The following is a 12849-nucleotide window of genomic DNA, read 5'->3' on the forward strand; positions in this document are numbered from 1 at the left end:
TTTTGAAATAAAATAAATAAAATAATTTGATCAGTATTTTTTTAAAGACGTTTATATTTTAAGTGTATATTATTTAATTTTGCACTTATTTGTGAAAAATTAAAAAGTGAGTTTTATACCTTTTTATTTTTTGGCTGACAATTGTTTTCTATACTAGACGATTTATAAAAAAAAACATTGTTTGCTATTTCGTCTTTCTCTTTGTTATTTTTTGGCTATTTCGATGGTAACGTAAGAGTCAAATGTTTTCCTCCGAGTGAATTCGAGCTATTTTGTCTCTTGGCCCATAAACGTGATATAGAATAAGTTCACTTGAGAATTCGGTGACTTGGTTGGTTGTGTTGTGTAATAGAATTTGAAATATAGGAGAGTTTTCAAATTTGTGTCTTGTGGGTGGGACCATTTGGTAGAAGGCCCTCTTGCAAGTTACATGTGGCTGTTTGTTTGGTTACTGGGCCCAATGTGGGAGGCCCACATGGTTTAGTACTGAGTAGATTCATGGAAGTAGGATCTCATTGGACATGTGATGTTAGTCAGCAAAAGCTTCACCAATAAGCTTTCTCACTTCTTTCCCATTCTCTATCAAAATGCTCCTTTCTTCCTTACCTTTTCTTTTCACACAGTCTCCCTCCTTTTTTACATATCTGTTCATTCAAATTAAATCATCAACCACTTATGATTTTTTTTTATTTTTTTTATAAATTTTATAATTGTACAATAATCCATTGATCAAGATTTCATTTAATTTTCCTAAACTTCAATATAAACAGGGAACAAAATTAGTGATAAAAATACAGCTTAAAATTAAATAAAAATACTTTTCAGATAGATCAATATTTAAGTTAAAATTTTGAGCTATTATTAATTTACTTTTATCAAGCGGGGTATTTAATATTTTTTTATGTTAATATAAAATTTAATAAACTTAATTTATACTAAAATATTATTCAATAATTTTTTAATAAATCATTAAATACGGTCCAATTAAAGTTAGATTAATAAATTGTGCACGTCAAGAAAAATCATGAATAATAATTTTTACCGGTTAAATGACTAGTGTTGTATTTTTGTTTTTTAAAAAAATAAAAACACATCATTATTAAATATAAATGTTTAAAAACATTCTTTTCCTTTAAGCGATTCAACGCATGCTACATGAAAGATTATTGTCGCGTGTTATATGGTAGAATATCGTCTTTGACTTTAATCATCTTATTTGCTTTTCATAATTGTAAGATACCTATCATGGACTTAATCATGTATCATGATAACTTATTAGTTCTGAATTAAATGAAGTGGATGCTGTTAGAAACGATTGAGAACATAATTAATATACTACTAGCAGACAATGGAAAAGTAAAGCAAAAGTACTTTTTATTGAAATTTCTTTGTTGAATCAGCAATTATAGAGATTAACTCATTTCAAGCATTAAAAGTTGGTTTTGTACTAATGGTCGTTTGATTGAAGAACAAGGAGCTTTTTTCGGTACAAATGGATAAAGAGTTTTAGTCATAAGTCTTTTTAGATTTAGATTTAATTTGTATATTAAATATGCCAAAGTAGTTCACAGGATAGTGATTAATTTAACGTATTTTGATGTACTATTAAGAAATATAATTTAATAATGCTTCTAAACTTTTACTAACATGTTTGGAACAAATCTTTTGAAGAGAAGTAGTATTTTAATTCCTTTTTTTAAAAAATAACAATGATAAGTAATTATAAAAAGGTAAGACGTACTATACTTTTGGAAATAATATAGTCTGAGTATCTGAATATATAAATAGTGGTTTTTTCCCCCAAGGTAGAACATTCGGAAAATATTTTTTTTATTCTTATAATATTATTAAATTTATTTTTTATTTTTATGGTTTTATGATATATATATATATATATATATATATATATATATATATTGGTTTTTCTGCTTCTACACTTTTAAGTCTACTAAAGTGCATTTTTTTTATTTTATTTTAAATTTGCTTAAGAGTCTTCCATATTAATAGTAAAATATACAATACGTTTGTCAACTATAGTTTGTACTTTTCTTAAATAAAAAAAAAGGAGCAACATTAATGAAATTTTAAACATAAGACTTTATATAAATTATGTAAACCTTCAACGCCAACTTTAGTAGATACACAATTTCAACAACAGTCACTAAGTACGCAATGTTTGAGAATTGAGATAATTTTGTTGCTAAAAAACTTACATAAACAACCTTTCTTATAAAGGAATGCGATTTAGGTGTTAGAAGGATTCAGTATAAAAATTAAATCGAACAATTGAACCATAATGAGAAAAATGGATAACCCAAATATTTTTTTATAAAATAGATTAACTTGAATTAAAAAAAAAGAAAAAAAAAGTCAATGAACAAACTCAATTACAAGAAACGTGAGACTTGTTAGATAGTATGGAATGGAACTTTTAGGAATCCACATAACATTCGGAATAGATAAAATTATGTCCAATCTTTATGATCTATCTGTTATATTTTTCTAATGATATATATATATAAAAAAATAGTGAGGAATGAATGAATATTCTGATCCATGTGTAAGGTGTAGTGGTATGTTTGGATGGCATCGTCCTTTTCCAAAAAAGTCAAAGAATTGGGTGCTTGCATCATAGAAGGTTGTAATAAGTAATACCATACATAATATTATACTTCTAACAAAATGCTCCAGATGATCCTCTTCTCTGGCCCTTTTCGGATACTATTTTATATTTTTTGAAATCAAAATTAAGTCTATGAGACCACAATAATTTACAACATGTGCACCATTATTTTATATCCCCACAGATCCGTTGCCTCCCATCAGCATTACTTTATTTTAGTTTCTAATCTCTCTAATCAAATGATTAATAGTAACATGCTCTTTTTAATTAATGTCTTTAAAATATTTTTAACTGAAATAAAATTATTTATATTAAAAATAATAATTACTATAAGTTGTGGAGTTCCCGCTAAGGCACTAGGGTATTTCAAAATAAAGTTTGAATTTGAAAGAGTCCCTAACAAGTAACAACTTGGTACTTTTCACTATTCACTACACTACTCAAATTTGTAACATGAAGCGTGCACCGGGAGTTATCATTTTTTTCTTTTCGACAATAAGGATCACAAATTTTAGGATGCTATGTGTGTTGCAATTTCTGACAGGGTTTGAAAGAGCAGAGGAGAAGGTACACTTTTTCCAGTAAAAAAATATAAAATAAAATGAATTTGTGTTCTGAGTTCTGACAGCGTCACGTGATGTAGCATAGTCATAGTCTCACCTTAACTCGTCTTCACTCACGCGCCATTTTGGTTTTCTATTCTCTTTGGCTCTTCCTCCAATTGTTAGTTACTATTCTCACACACTTGTTTCCATTGCTCTCACTCTCTCTGCTGTGAGGGTTTGATTTTCCCTCTCAGATCTCATTCCCAAGGGCCAAGGTATTGCTCTTCTCTCTCTTCTCATTTATTTTTTGTGCTGTTTCCGCTCTTCTCTACAACTATCTGTGTTCTCTCTGGGAAATTTTTTGGTGTGCTTGGTTTGGTTTTTCTGCTTTATTTATTCCTTTCTTTGTTGTTCGGTTTTCTTTTGTTTTGAAAAGAGGACATGTTTGTAACTGTTTATTGTGTAAATGCGTTCGGTTTCAATGTCCTTCCAATTTGCCTTTCGGATGTTGCTGAGTCTGTCTGTCTGTCTGTCTTTTTTTTTTTTTTTTTTTGTGGCATTCTGCTTTGTTTTTGTTTGACTTTCTTTTTTGGTTGACTAATTAGGGTTTTAGTTTTTGCTGGTGGATTTTGCATTTTTGGTTTGATGTGTTCGGTTGGTTTGTGCTAAATTTGGCTACATTTTTCTATGGATTTTGGAATTGCAGGAAATGGGTGTCATCTCGCGGAAGATCTTCCCAGCATGTGGGAACATGTGTGTTTGCTGTCCAGCTTTGAGGTCAAGATCACGCCAGCCGGTCAAACGATACAGAAAACTGCTTGCTGATATATTCCCTAAATCTCCTGTTAGTGCCCTTATCTCATTCTTTTTTCCTTTGAAATGGAAATGGTAACATCATTGAACACCTGTGTTTATTTACCACCATTGCAGAGGTTTTAGCTAGTGAGTGTTTTTTGCTCTCCTGTATGACCTATTAGGAAACAGAAATTTTGTGGCAAATCTAGCATTTATAGTGCCATTATATCCCCATTGGAAGGAGAAAATTATTCTCGACCTTTTCTGAAGTGAAAAAATTGAAACTGTTTGTTACTCCTGTGCATTTGTGTGGGTTTATTGTTTTCATTTACATCTTATTCTCAAAGAAAAGAAAAAATGTGATTCTTATAAATAAAGCATGCTATGCTTGTTGGTGAATCTCATTACTTGATTATAAACCAACCATACCTTTTCAATTTACATTCATTTGTAGCATGTTTGGTTCCACATCCCAATGTGGTTTTTCATGTTATACCTAGTGGTTATAGCTTTCACATCTCAGACATGATTTAATACTTCTCAATGGGTTTCCAAGCGCGAATGAAGTAGAACCCCAGTATTCATGTTTCAACTATATTACTTCTCAGGATGAGCCTCCGAGCGAAAGGAAGATTATCAAATTATGTGAATATGCTGCAAAAAACCCTTTCCGGATTCCCAAGGTATTTTATTATTTTATTTCACATGTGTATTGGTGATTTCTTTTTTAATCAAAGAGGAAACTGGATATGCTTGAATTAGTTGGATGCATTGTTGAACTTAACTATTTTTGCACTTTCTGTTAGATAGCAAAATATCTTGAAGAAAGGTGCTACAGAGAACTCAGATCTGAGCACATCAAACTGGTCAATATTATAACGGAAACCTTCAACAAATTGCTTTCTATTTGTAAGGTGCAGATGTAAGTTTCTCATGATTTATTAGCAAATGTTTCCACATTTTGTTGGTGGGGTACTGGTATCAAACAATTGATTTGTTATGGATTCTTTCCATTATTTCATTATGATAATGATATTGATTTCCACTGGCTAGTTTTCATGTGATTTGTCTTTGAAGTTTTTTATATACCTCTTGCATATTCCAGCACATATTTTTCTGTTGATGTGCTCAATGTAATTTCGGAGCTCTTGAGCTATTCTAAGGATGAGACCATTCAGACACTTGGTTGCCAGTCGCTATCAAAGTTCATCTACTGTCAGGTGAATTATAAAATCCAAAAAGCCTAAGATACTTATTGGCTGCTTGCATTTGTGGCTTGTGCATGATTGTAATTGAATTAGATCAACATTTACTTGGAATCTTGGGTTTATGGACTTGGAAACAGGAAAAACTGGACACAATGTCTCTGTATACAACCAAAATTGAGTGGTATTTATATTCTAGTAATTTTTGAGAGTGAGTTGTTTGATAATTGTTAAGATGTCTAGTTAGGAATATGGTTGGAATACTCCTAATAAAACTTGGCCAATCCTTATACCTTGAGCTAATTTTTGGGAGTGAATTAAGCCCAACCCCATTTCTTATATGGTATCAAAACCTACCCAGTCTTAATGTTGGGTGCTCTAGATGTCCAATCTTGAGTGTGATGTCCCTTGAGCTAGCTTTTGCAAGTGAGTTATGTCTATTGTCCGGTATGTTTTTAACAATAACTATAGGTCCTACCTTGGGTATTGCATTCACTCTTTCTAATGAATAATTAATTGAATGGTTTCTCTTACTGCTTTCTTCCAACTTTTAAATTAGCTGATGTCAATTTTCCATGCATATTCATGCTATTGACACAACAAATAAACAGGTGGATGCTACCTATACTCATAACATTGAAAAGTTGGTGCATAAAGTATGCATGCTATCACGGGAACATGGTGAAGCATGTGAAAAGCGCTTCTTGAGGGCATCAAGCTTGCAATGCCTTTCAGCAATGGTAATTGGTGCTTCATTTGATTTACTCCATGCCTCTGGTGTTGTACATTTCAGTTCATTGATTTCTGATTGCTTTTAACTGTTTACTTTCACATAAAATTTCATGGTTGTGTTGAGTTTTTGGTTGTTGTTTCAGTCTTTTAGGAGTTATCTCATTGTTTGTTTGACTTCCATTTCTCTTGGCAGGTTTGGTTTATGGCCGAATTTTCACACATTTTAGAAGATTTTGATGAGGTACGTCATAAAAATAATCTTGCTTCCCATTAAAGTCTTTCTAGCCTTTTAATGAAGCTTCCTCACATCTACAATTGTAAATGTATAACTGACTGTGGGTCATCATTGTTGGACATGGCATATCTCCGATACTGAGGTGAAAATTGATGAAATAATTTTTTGAATCAAAAAGATATCTGGGACTTAAAATTATCCATGCTTTCAATTTCATGCTAATAGCCTATTTGTCATGAAGATTGATGTTTACATTAATAGGAAAGTAGGAATTAACCCACCAAATGTTTTGCTACAGTTATACTGTAATTTTCTTTGATCAGAAGATGCTTTTAAACTTATGTAATGAATCGTTTGATCTCTTCTGTCAAATATCATCACTAATTTGTTAGTTCAAAATGTAGATTGTTCATGCCACTTTAGATAACTATGAGTGGAGTAGACAAAATGAAGATGCTGATGCTAGGGAAGAGTCGCATCATAATTGGGTAGATGAGGTTGTCCGATGTGAAGGTCGGGGTGGTTCAGTTATTGGTAATGACAATCGCTCTTGTCGCTTGATCATCCAGCCACGACCAGAAATAAAGGACCCTTCCCTTTTATCTAGGTATATGTTGTTTCAATAGTTTATAAAAAATAGTTTGCCATTTATTAGCAGTTGTATCTGTGGTAATCAATCTGCTACACATCTTTTAATCACTTTTTGTTCACCTTTTTAATTTATTTATATTAATACAGAGAAGAAATTGAAAAACCCGAAATATGGGCTCAGATATGCATTCAAAGAATGGTTGAATTAGCCAAGGAAAGCACAACTATGCGTCGTGTGCTGGATCCAATGTTTGTCTACTTTGATTTTAGACAACATTGGGATCCACAGAAAGGGTTAGCAATGATAGTTTTATCCAGGATGGCCTACTTCATGGAGAACTCGGGTATTGTTCTCTCTTACCATTTTGACTCAATTACTTTTCAGTAATAAATCATCCAGTGTATGTATAGTCAAATTTCATGTTTTATCTTTAAAGACACGAATGATGATTTTGAAACAGCCATGAGCTACGGACAATACTATATGAGAGTCTTTTGTTAAATCTTCCATTCTTTTTCTATAATGATGTTTTTCATTCTTTTCACCTTTTTTTTCTACAGGGAATCAACGCTTAATTCTAGCTTCTGTGATACATCATCTGGATCACAAAAATGTCATGAATGATCCTCAACTTAAGACCTGTGTTGTTCAAGTTGCCACATCTTTAGCTATGCAAATTAGATCAGGGAGGGGGTTAGCAGAGATTGGTTTTGTTGGTGACCTTTGCAGACATCTTAGGAAAAGCCTTCAAGCCTCCGGTGAATTTGTTGGAGAGCAAGAGTTGAACTTAAATATCTCACTTCAAAATTCCATTGAGGACTGCTTACTAGAAATTGCCAATGGGGTAAGCTAAATCTCCCCCTCCCCCCAAAAGAAGTACTATTAATTGGGTTATTGCATTTCATCAGTACTAAACTGCTTTTTTCTTTTGTTGGTTGACTAGGTCATTGATGCCCAGCCACTTTTTGACTTGATGGCCATAACCCTAGAAAATATTCCATCTGGTGTTGTTGGTAAAGCAACCATTGGATCTCTGATAATCCTTGCTCGTGCACTCACTTTAGCGTTAGCTCGTTTACATTCACAGCAGGTGAGAGGCACTTGTTGATCCAATGGTGTTTAAAGCAAAGCATTTTCACTGCAATAACTAGTAACATTGTTTACAAAATATGATTATATGTAATGAAATTTTTACATGTTAGGGAGAAGAGAGGCATCGTCTTGAACATAACTTTGAAATTTGAACAGATTAAACTCTTTTTCCATTTGAACATCCATCTTATCAGTCTTTTATGCTTCCATCTAGGGATTTCCTGAAGCTCTTCTTGTGCAACTCCTGAAATTAATGTTGCATTCAGATGTGGAGGCTCGTGTTGGAGCTCACCTTATATTTTCCATTCTTCTTTTTCCGAGTTCCTTCCATACACATGAAATTTCCTCTCTGCGATCCAGATATCTAGATCAACACAACAAACGGCATTCTCATTCTGCATCTGTGTCTGTGTCTGTGTCTGCTTCAATTACAGCTTTACTCGAAAAACTCCGCAGAAGCAGAGATAGCACCAAGGCAGAAAATCATGGGATTGTTGTTCCTGATGGTTGCCATGAAAGGGAGATTGTGGCAGTAGACCGGAAGCAGGGCTGTGGCTTAAAGAATTCCCCTAACTTTTACAAACTAAGCTCTATTATTGATAGGGCTACAGGATCACCAAGTTTGACTGACACAGTAAGTAGTTGAATTGTTTTCAGTCAATTGGTTTTGTTAATTGTGGTTATTCTTAGTAAAAAGTCGTTATTTATTAAGTTTTGGTATTGAATGGACTCACAGGAACCATATGTTATGAAACTAACTGAAGATCAAATGGCCCAGCTGCTTTCTGCCTTTTGGGTCCAAGCCAATCTTCCTGATAATTTGCCTTCAAATATTGAAGCTATAGCTCATTCATTCATGTTGACACTAATTGTTTTACGCATAAAGGTAGAACTTTTTATGTATTTGTATTACTTCATGTCTTGATCATTTTTGTATCCCATCTTTATCGCATAGACCATGCATGTTAAATTGGATATTTGTGATTTTGTATCTTATGTTAATCTTCAAGTGACATTAAGATTTACTGAATTATCAGTTATCAGTGACTTTGACTTTGTCAATTTTGTCATAAACAAGTTAGCAAACTATAGAAATTTGTTGAACTTGTCATCTTAAATTATTCTCTCCTCAAATTTAGTCCGGGTCATCCATTTGTCTTATATTCACCCTGACTGATTGCCCTACCTTCTAGATGAATATTGGATTCTCATTTTCATCAGAAACTGAACATAATCACAATGTTGACTGGGCTTTCTTTTATATACTTCTATGATTATTATGCTTCTGATTGTTAAAAAAACTTCCAAATTCGATGTAGCAGAACCTTAAAGACAGAGATAACCTGGTGTTCCGCTTCTTCCAGCTTCCTCTGTCTCTCTGGACTATGTTGTTGGGCCGAAGTAATGGTATGAGTTACACATTATCTTTGTTTGGACTATTTAATTTCAAAAGGAATATTAACTTTTTAAAGGAAAAAAAGATGTAAAATTGTTGTACTCGTTCTGGCAGGAATGATGCCTCCATCTTGTCAGAGGTCTGTCTTTGTATTATCGACTGGCATGTTGCTATTTGCCTGCAAATTATATCAGATTCATGATCTGAATGATGTGTTTGCATCATTGCCAATGTCTGATGTGAGTGACTGATCTGGTTCTGATACTACACTATGCTTTAATGTCTGTTAGAGGAATTCTGCATTGATTTTTAGAGTATAAAAACCCATGATTTTTATGCATAATCTAAATTATATATCTTGACAATTACCCACTTATAATCAGGTTGATCCATTCTTGAGTATCAGTGATGATTACCATATATATGCTAAGATCCATGCGGATGTGAGAGAATATGGTACTGCTGCAGATAATCAGTTGGCCAGTTCAATATTATCGGAGTTGCAGAACAAAATACGTGAATGTTACCAGACCATAAAGGATGCTCTGGTTCATAATTTAGCCAACGTCACTGAGGTATTACATTATATGCAGGGACAATATTTTGTTCATAACCCCCACTCTCACGTTCTGGCGTTTTCCTGTTTCTTAAGCTGGATGCAGATGAACTGGCTGTGCTGCTGTCAGAGACATTCCAGCCTGATGAAGAATTTGTGTTTGGTCCACAGTCGATGCTTGATCAGAATCAAATAATTTTCCATTCCCAGGAGTCACTGTCATTTGATGGGGTACGTTATCTTGTATCTTTAACATTGTTTATGTTATTTCTAAGTGGGTGATTGGTGCCATGAGGTCCATTCCTTTACATGAAGATGTTGTCTTTTCTATTTTTTGTTTGAGCATAATGGTCGCACTGAAGTTAGAACCTGACCTCATGCATACTATCCTAACTCTATTAACAGTAGTCTGACTCTAGTGATTTATTGTCTTTTCAATTTAAGTATGTGTGTGTGCATATAGAAACAGTTTTGAATTGTCTGCAAAAACATTATAATTGGCTAGGTCACAAATGGTCAGGCCTTGATATCATTGGTTTGAATTTGATTGCTTGCCCCTTCCTATGGCTGTTGACTGCAACCTTCCTGAATTTAAAAAGAAGTGATTTTTTTTATCAAAACATTTGATCTGACCACCTTTTACAATTTCCCTTCGCAAATTTTTCTTTTTTCTGGAGGAGGGGGGTTGAAATAAAAGAAATGAAAGTTTAAAACCAATCTGTTGATCTGCTTTCATTTTTCCCATGATTTTGCAGGATTTTCCCTCAAATTCAGCAGGTGAAGATGACACAATCAGTGAAGCATCTGTCTCAGACCTTTCTCGATTTATTCCAAAGATGCCAGTATCCCCTTCCGCACCGCATGTTATCAGCATCGGACAGCTTATGGAATCGGTATGTCTCTGTCTTGCATGTGTGCATGCACGATAAGGCATTTTTGTGTAATCCGAGCCTTATTATATCATTGAGAAATGCTAGTAACACTCTTCGATCAAATATTGTTAAAATTTATCTACTAGTAGATAGTAAAACGTACTAATTAGGGACTATAACCCACCCATTTAGTGGGTTCCCACAGGTATTTTATCCAGTAGTAAAAGAGGGTATTTGGAAAAAAGTGGATTGTTGCTAGCATTCCTCTTGTGCTGAATTAGTGCTATTTATTGTATGCTTGTGTCATAATGACAATACATTCAATGAAAATGTCAGTAATGAATGGGGCAATGCTGTGAAAATTTTGAAATCCTATGAAAATTAATATTGCACTGCACTGCTAACATTAGGTTCATGATGGGGTGAGTTTAAGTGAAACACTTAAGTTAAATTCCCATTTTTGCATGCCTGTTTTTCCAAGCAACGTATATAGAGTTGGAATGCAGAATGCATACATATCATTGTGTTACTCGTGAATGATTACTGTTCCTATAAGCTGGACACTCAACAGCATATCCACTGTTTGTAGGCATTAGAGGTAGCCGGTCAAGTGGCAGGAACAACTATCTCCACTTCGCCCCTTCCATACAACACCATGGCTAGCCAGTGTGAATCACTTGGGACATGTGCAAGGAAGAAGCTTTCAAATTGGCTGGCCTTTGAGAATCATTACAGCCAAACAGCTGATAAATCGTTTCTGGCAATCGCTGATACTAGGAAGTCAGCCCTTGAGAAGGTTTGTTCTGATAACAAGGATTAAATATGTTTAGTCCTTGAACGTTTTTCCATTTTTATTTTTATTCTCTGAACAAATTTTATTTCAGTGTAGTCCCTAAAATTTTCTACCATGAACAAAAAATCTTGACGTCAAGGAGCAGAATAGTTAATGGAAAGAAAAGTTTGGAGATTAAAAGTGAAAATCGACCAAAGTTTGGAAACTAAAATTTAAAATCAATAAAAGTTCAAAGACCAAAAAAAAATGTAATAAGAACATAACACCGGATGGTGCTCCTTGTTTGTCATGTCATGATTCCAATTATTATAGAAATTACTGTAAGGTCTTCTAAATAAATCCAACTCCTTAAATGCAGTGCTGACACCATTATATTTATGCTAATTTTGTAGGTAGGCAATGGTGGCGGGCATGCCCAATTAACAAGGGACCCCATGAGGCTGCCTCCTGCTAGCCCCTTTGACAATTTCCTCAAGGCTGCTGGGTGTTAGATTTAGATGTTTCATGCTTTGTATAGTTCTAAATATTAAATGTTCTTCCAGACAAGAGTTCCTAGGGTCTGTAATCAATAGTCCTTGTAAGACCTAGTAGGTAAACGTAAATCCCAGTACTTTGACTTGAGTGATGATATATATAATTGTAGAACGACAATTTCTGTATTTAACTGCTCAAGACTTTATGATATACAGACCCGGAACTGTTTTGGTGGGGTTTAAGTGCTGCCGTCCCTGCCCAACTCACTGTTTCAGTGTCAATTAGACTGAGAATTTGCCAGTTTGTGTATATCGAGTGCATAATGGTATTGCTACATTCGGGTGTGCACTAACTGTACGTTGAGTGATTTTGGTTGCACGTGTTGCTCTAGTCAAAATCTGCCACAATGCGCTTAATGCACGAAAGAGATTAGGATCAACTTTTAAACAATATTCAATTTGTTATTTTTTACACTATGAAGTAGTATTTCCCATTAAATGCTGGGACTAGTCTCTTTGGAGTGTATTGAATGAGGATTTGTTCGGTATAAGTTTTCTATATTTTCAAGAATCATGATTTGAATTAGTTACTTGGTTAATTGTCGGTAGTCTTTTGTCACTTATATTAGACTAAGTCTATAATTTTTAATTTATTATGAAAAAGAAAGATAATAGTAAAGAGAATAAACAAGACTATGAGAGAGAAACAAGAATTTGACTAGTATTTTTTTTTTTTTTTTGAGAATGTTAACTTAATTACAAGTATATATGACAGTTGAATAATTATATAAAAAAGAAATAATATATAGCGAAAATATAAATGATAATAATGTATATTGAATATGAATATTTATTAAGTCACTAATTATTATTCATGATACTCTTCCTTGTATATCTATTTAGAATGTCTCATTAAAATTTTACTAGAAAAAATCTTGTG

General features: G+C 33.5%; 1 protein-coding gene across 3 annotated transcripts; it reads left to right on the top strand.

Annotated features, from left to right (window-relative positions):
• Positions 1-3284: 3284 nt before the first annotated feature.
• Positions 3285-12152, top strand: LOC109819210 (protein SEMI-ROLLED LEAF 2). Of its 3 annotated transcripts, none has more exons than XM_020384852.3 (20): positions 3285-3443; positions 3875-4012; positions 4572-4646; positions 4770-4885; positions 5069-5183; positions 5780-5908; positions 6094-6141; positions 6540-6742; positions 6874-7070; positions 7288-7571; positions 7671-7817; positions 8034-8453; positions 8556-8705; positions 9139-9226; positions 9330-9454; positions 9599-9790; positions 9868-10002; positions 10527-10664; positions 11233-11439; positions 11829-12152. In XM_020384852.3, the coding sequence occupies exons 2-20, from the start codon at positions 3878-3880 to the stop codon at positions 11925-11927; spliced, it is 3003 nt and encodes a 1000-aa protein (XP_020240441.1). In that variant the 5' UTR covers positions 3285-3443; positions 3875-3877; the 3' UTR covers positions 11928-12152. The 3 variants fall into 3 exon arrangements, with proteins under 3 accessions (XP_020240441.1, XP_020240443.1, XP_020240442.1); XM_020384854.3 differs by having other exon boundaries at positions 9142-9226; XM_020384853.3 differs by lacking the exon at positions 3285-3443 and adding an exon at positions 3514-3532.
• The last annotated feature ends 697 nt before the right edge of the window (positions 12153-12849 follow it).

This window comes from Cajanus cajan, chromosome 7 (assembly GCF_000230855.2).
Source record: "Cajanus cajan strain Asha chromosome 7, NIPB_CcT2T_4, whole genome shotgun sequence".
NCBI classification, from domain to species: domain Eukaryota; kingdom Viridiplantae; phylum Streptophyta; class Magnoliopsida; order Fabales; family Fabaceae; genus Cajanus; species Cajanus cajan.

Bases quoted from the DNA above. Each gene is read 5' to 3' on its own strand.
- LOC109819210 (XM_020384852.3), top strand. From the start codon at position 3,878: ATGGGTGTCATCTCGCGGAAGATCTTCCCAGCATGTGGGAACATGTGT. The intron at 4,647-4,769 runs GTATTTTATTAT...ACTTTCTGTTAG, and splicing joins ACCCTTTCCGGATTCCCAAG to ATAGCAAAATATCTTGAAGA. The intron at 8,454-8,555 runs GTAAGTAGTTGA...ATGGACTCACAG, and splicing joins CACCAAGTTTGACTGACACA to GAACCATATGTTATGAAACT.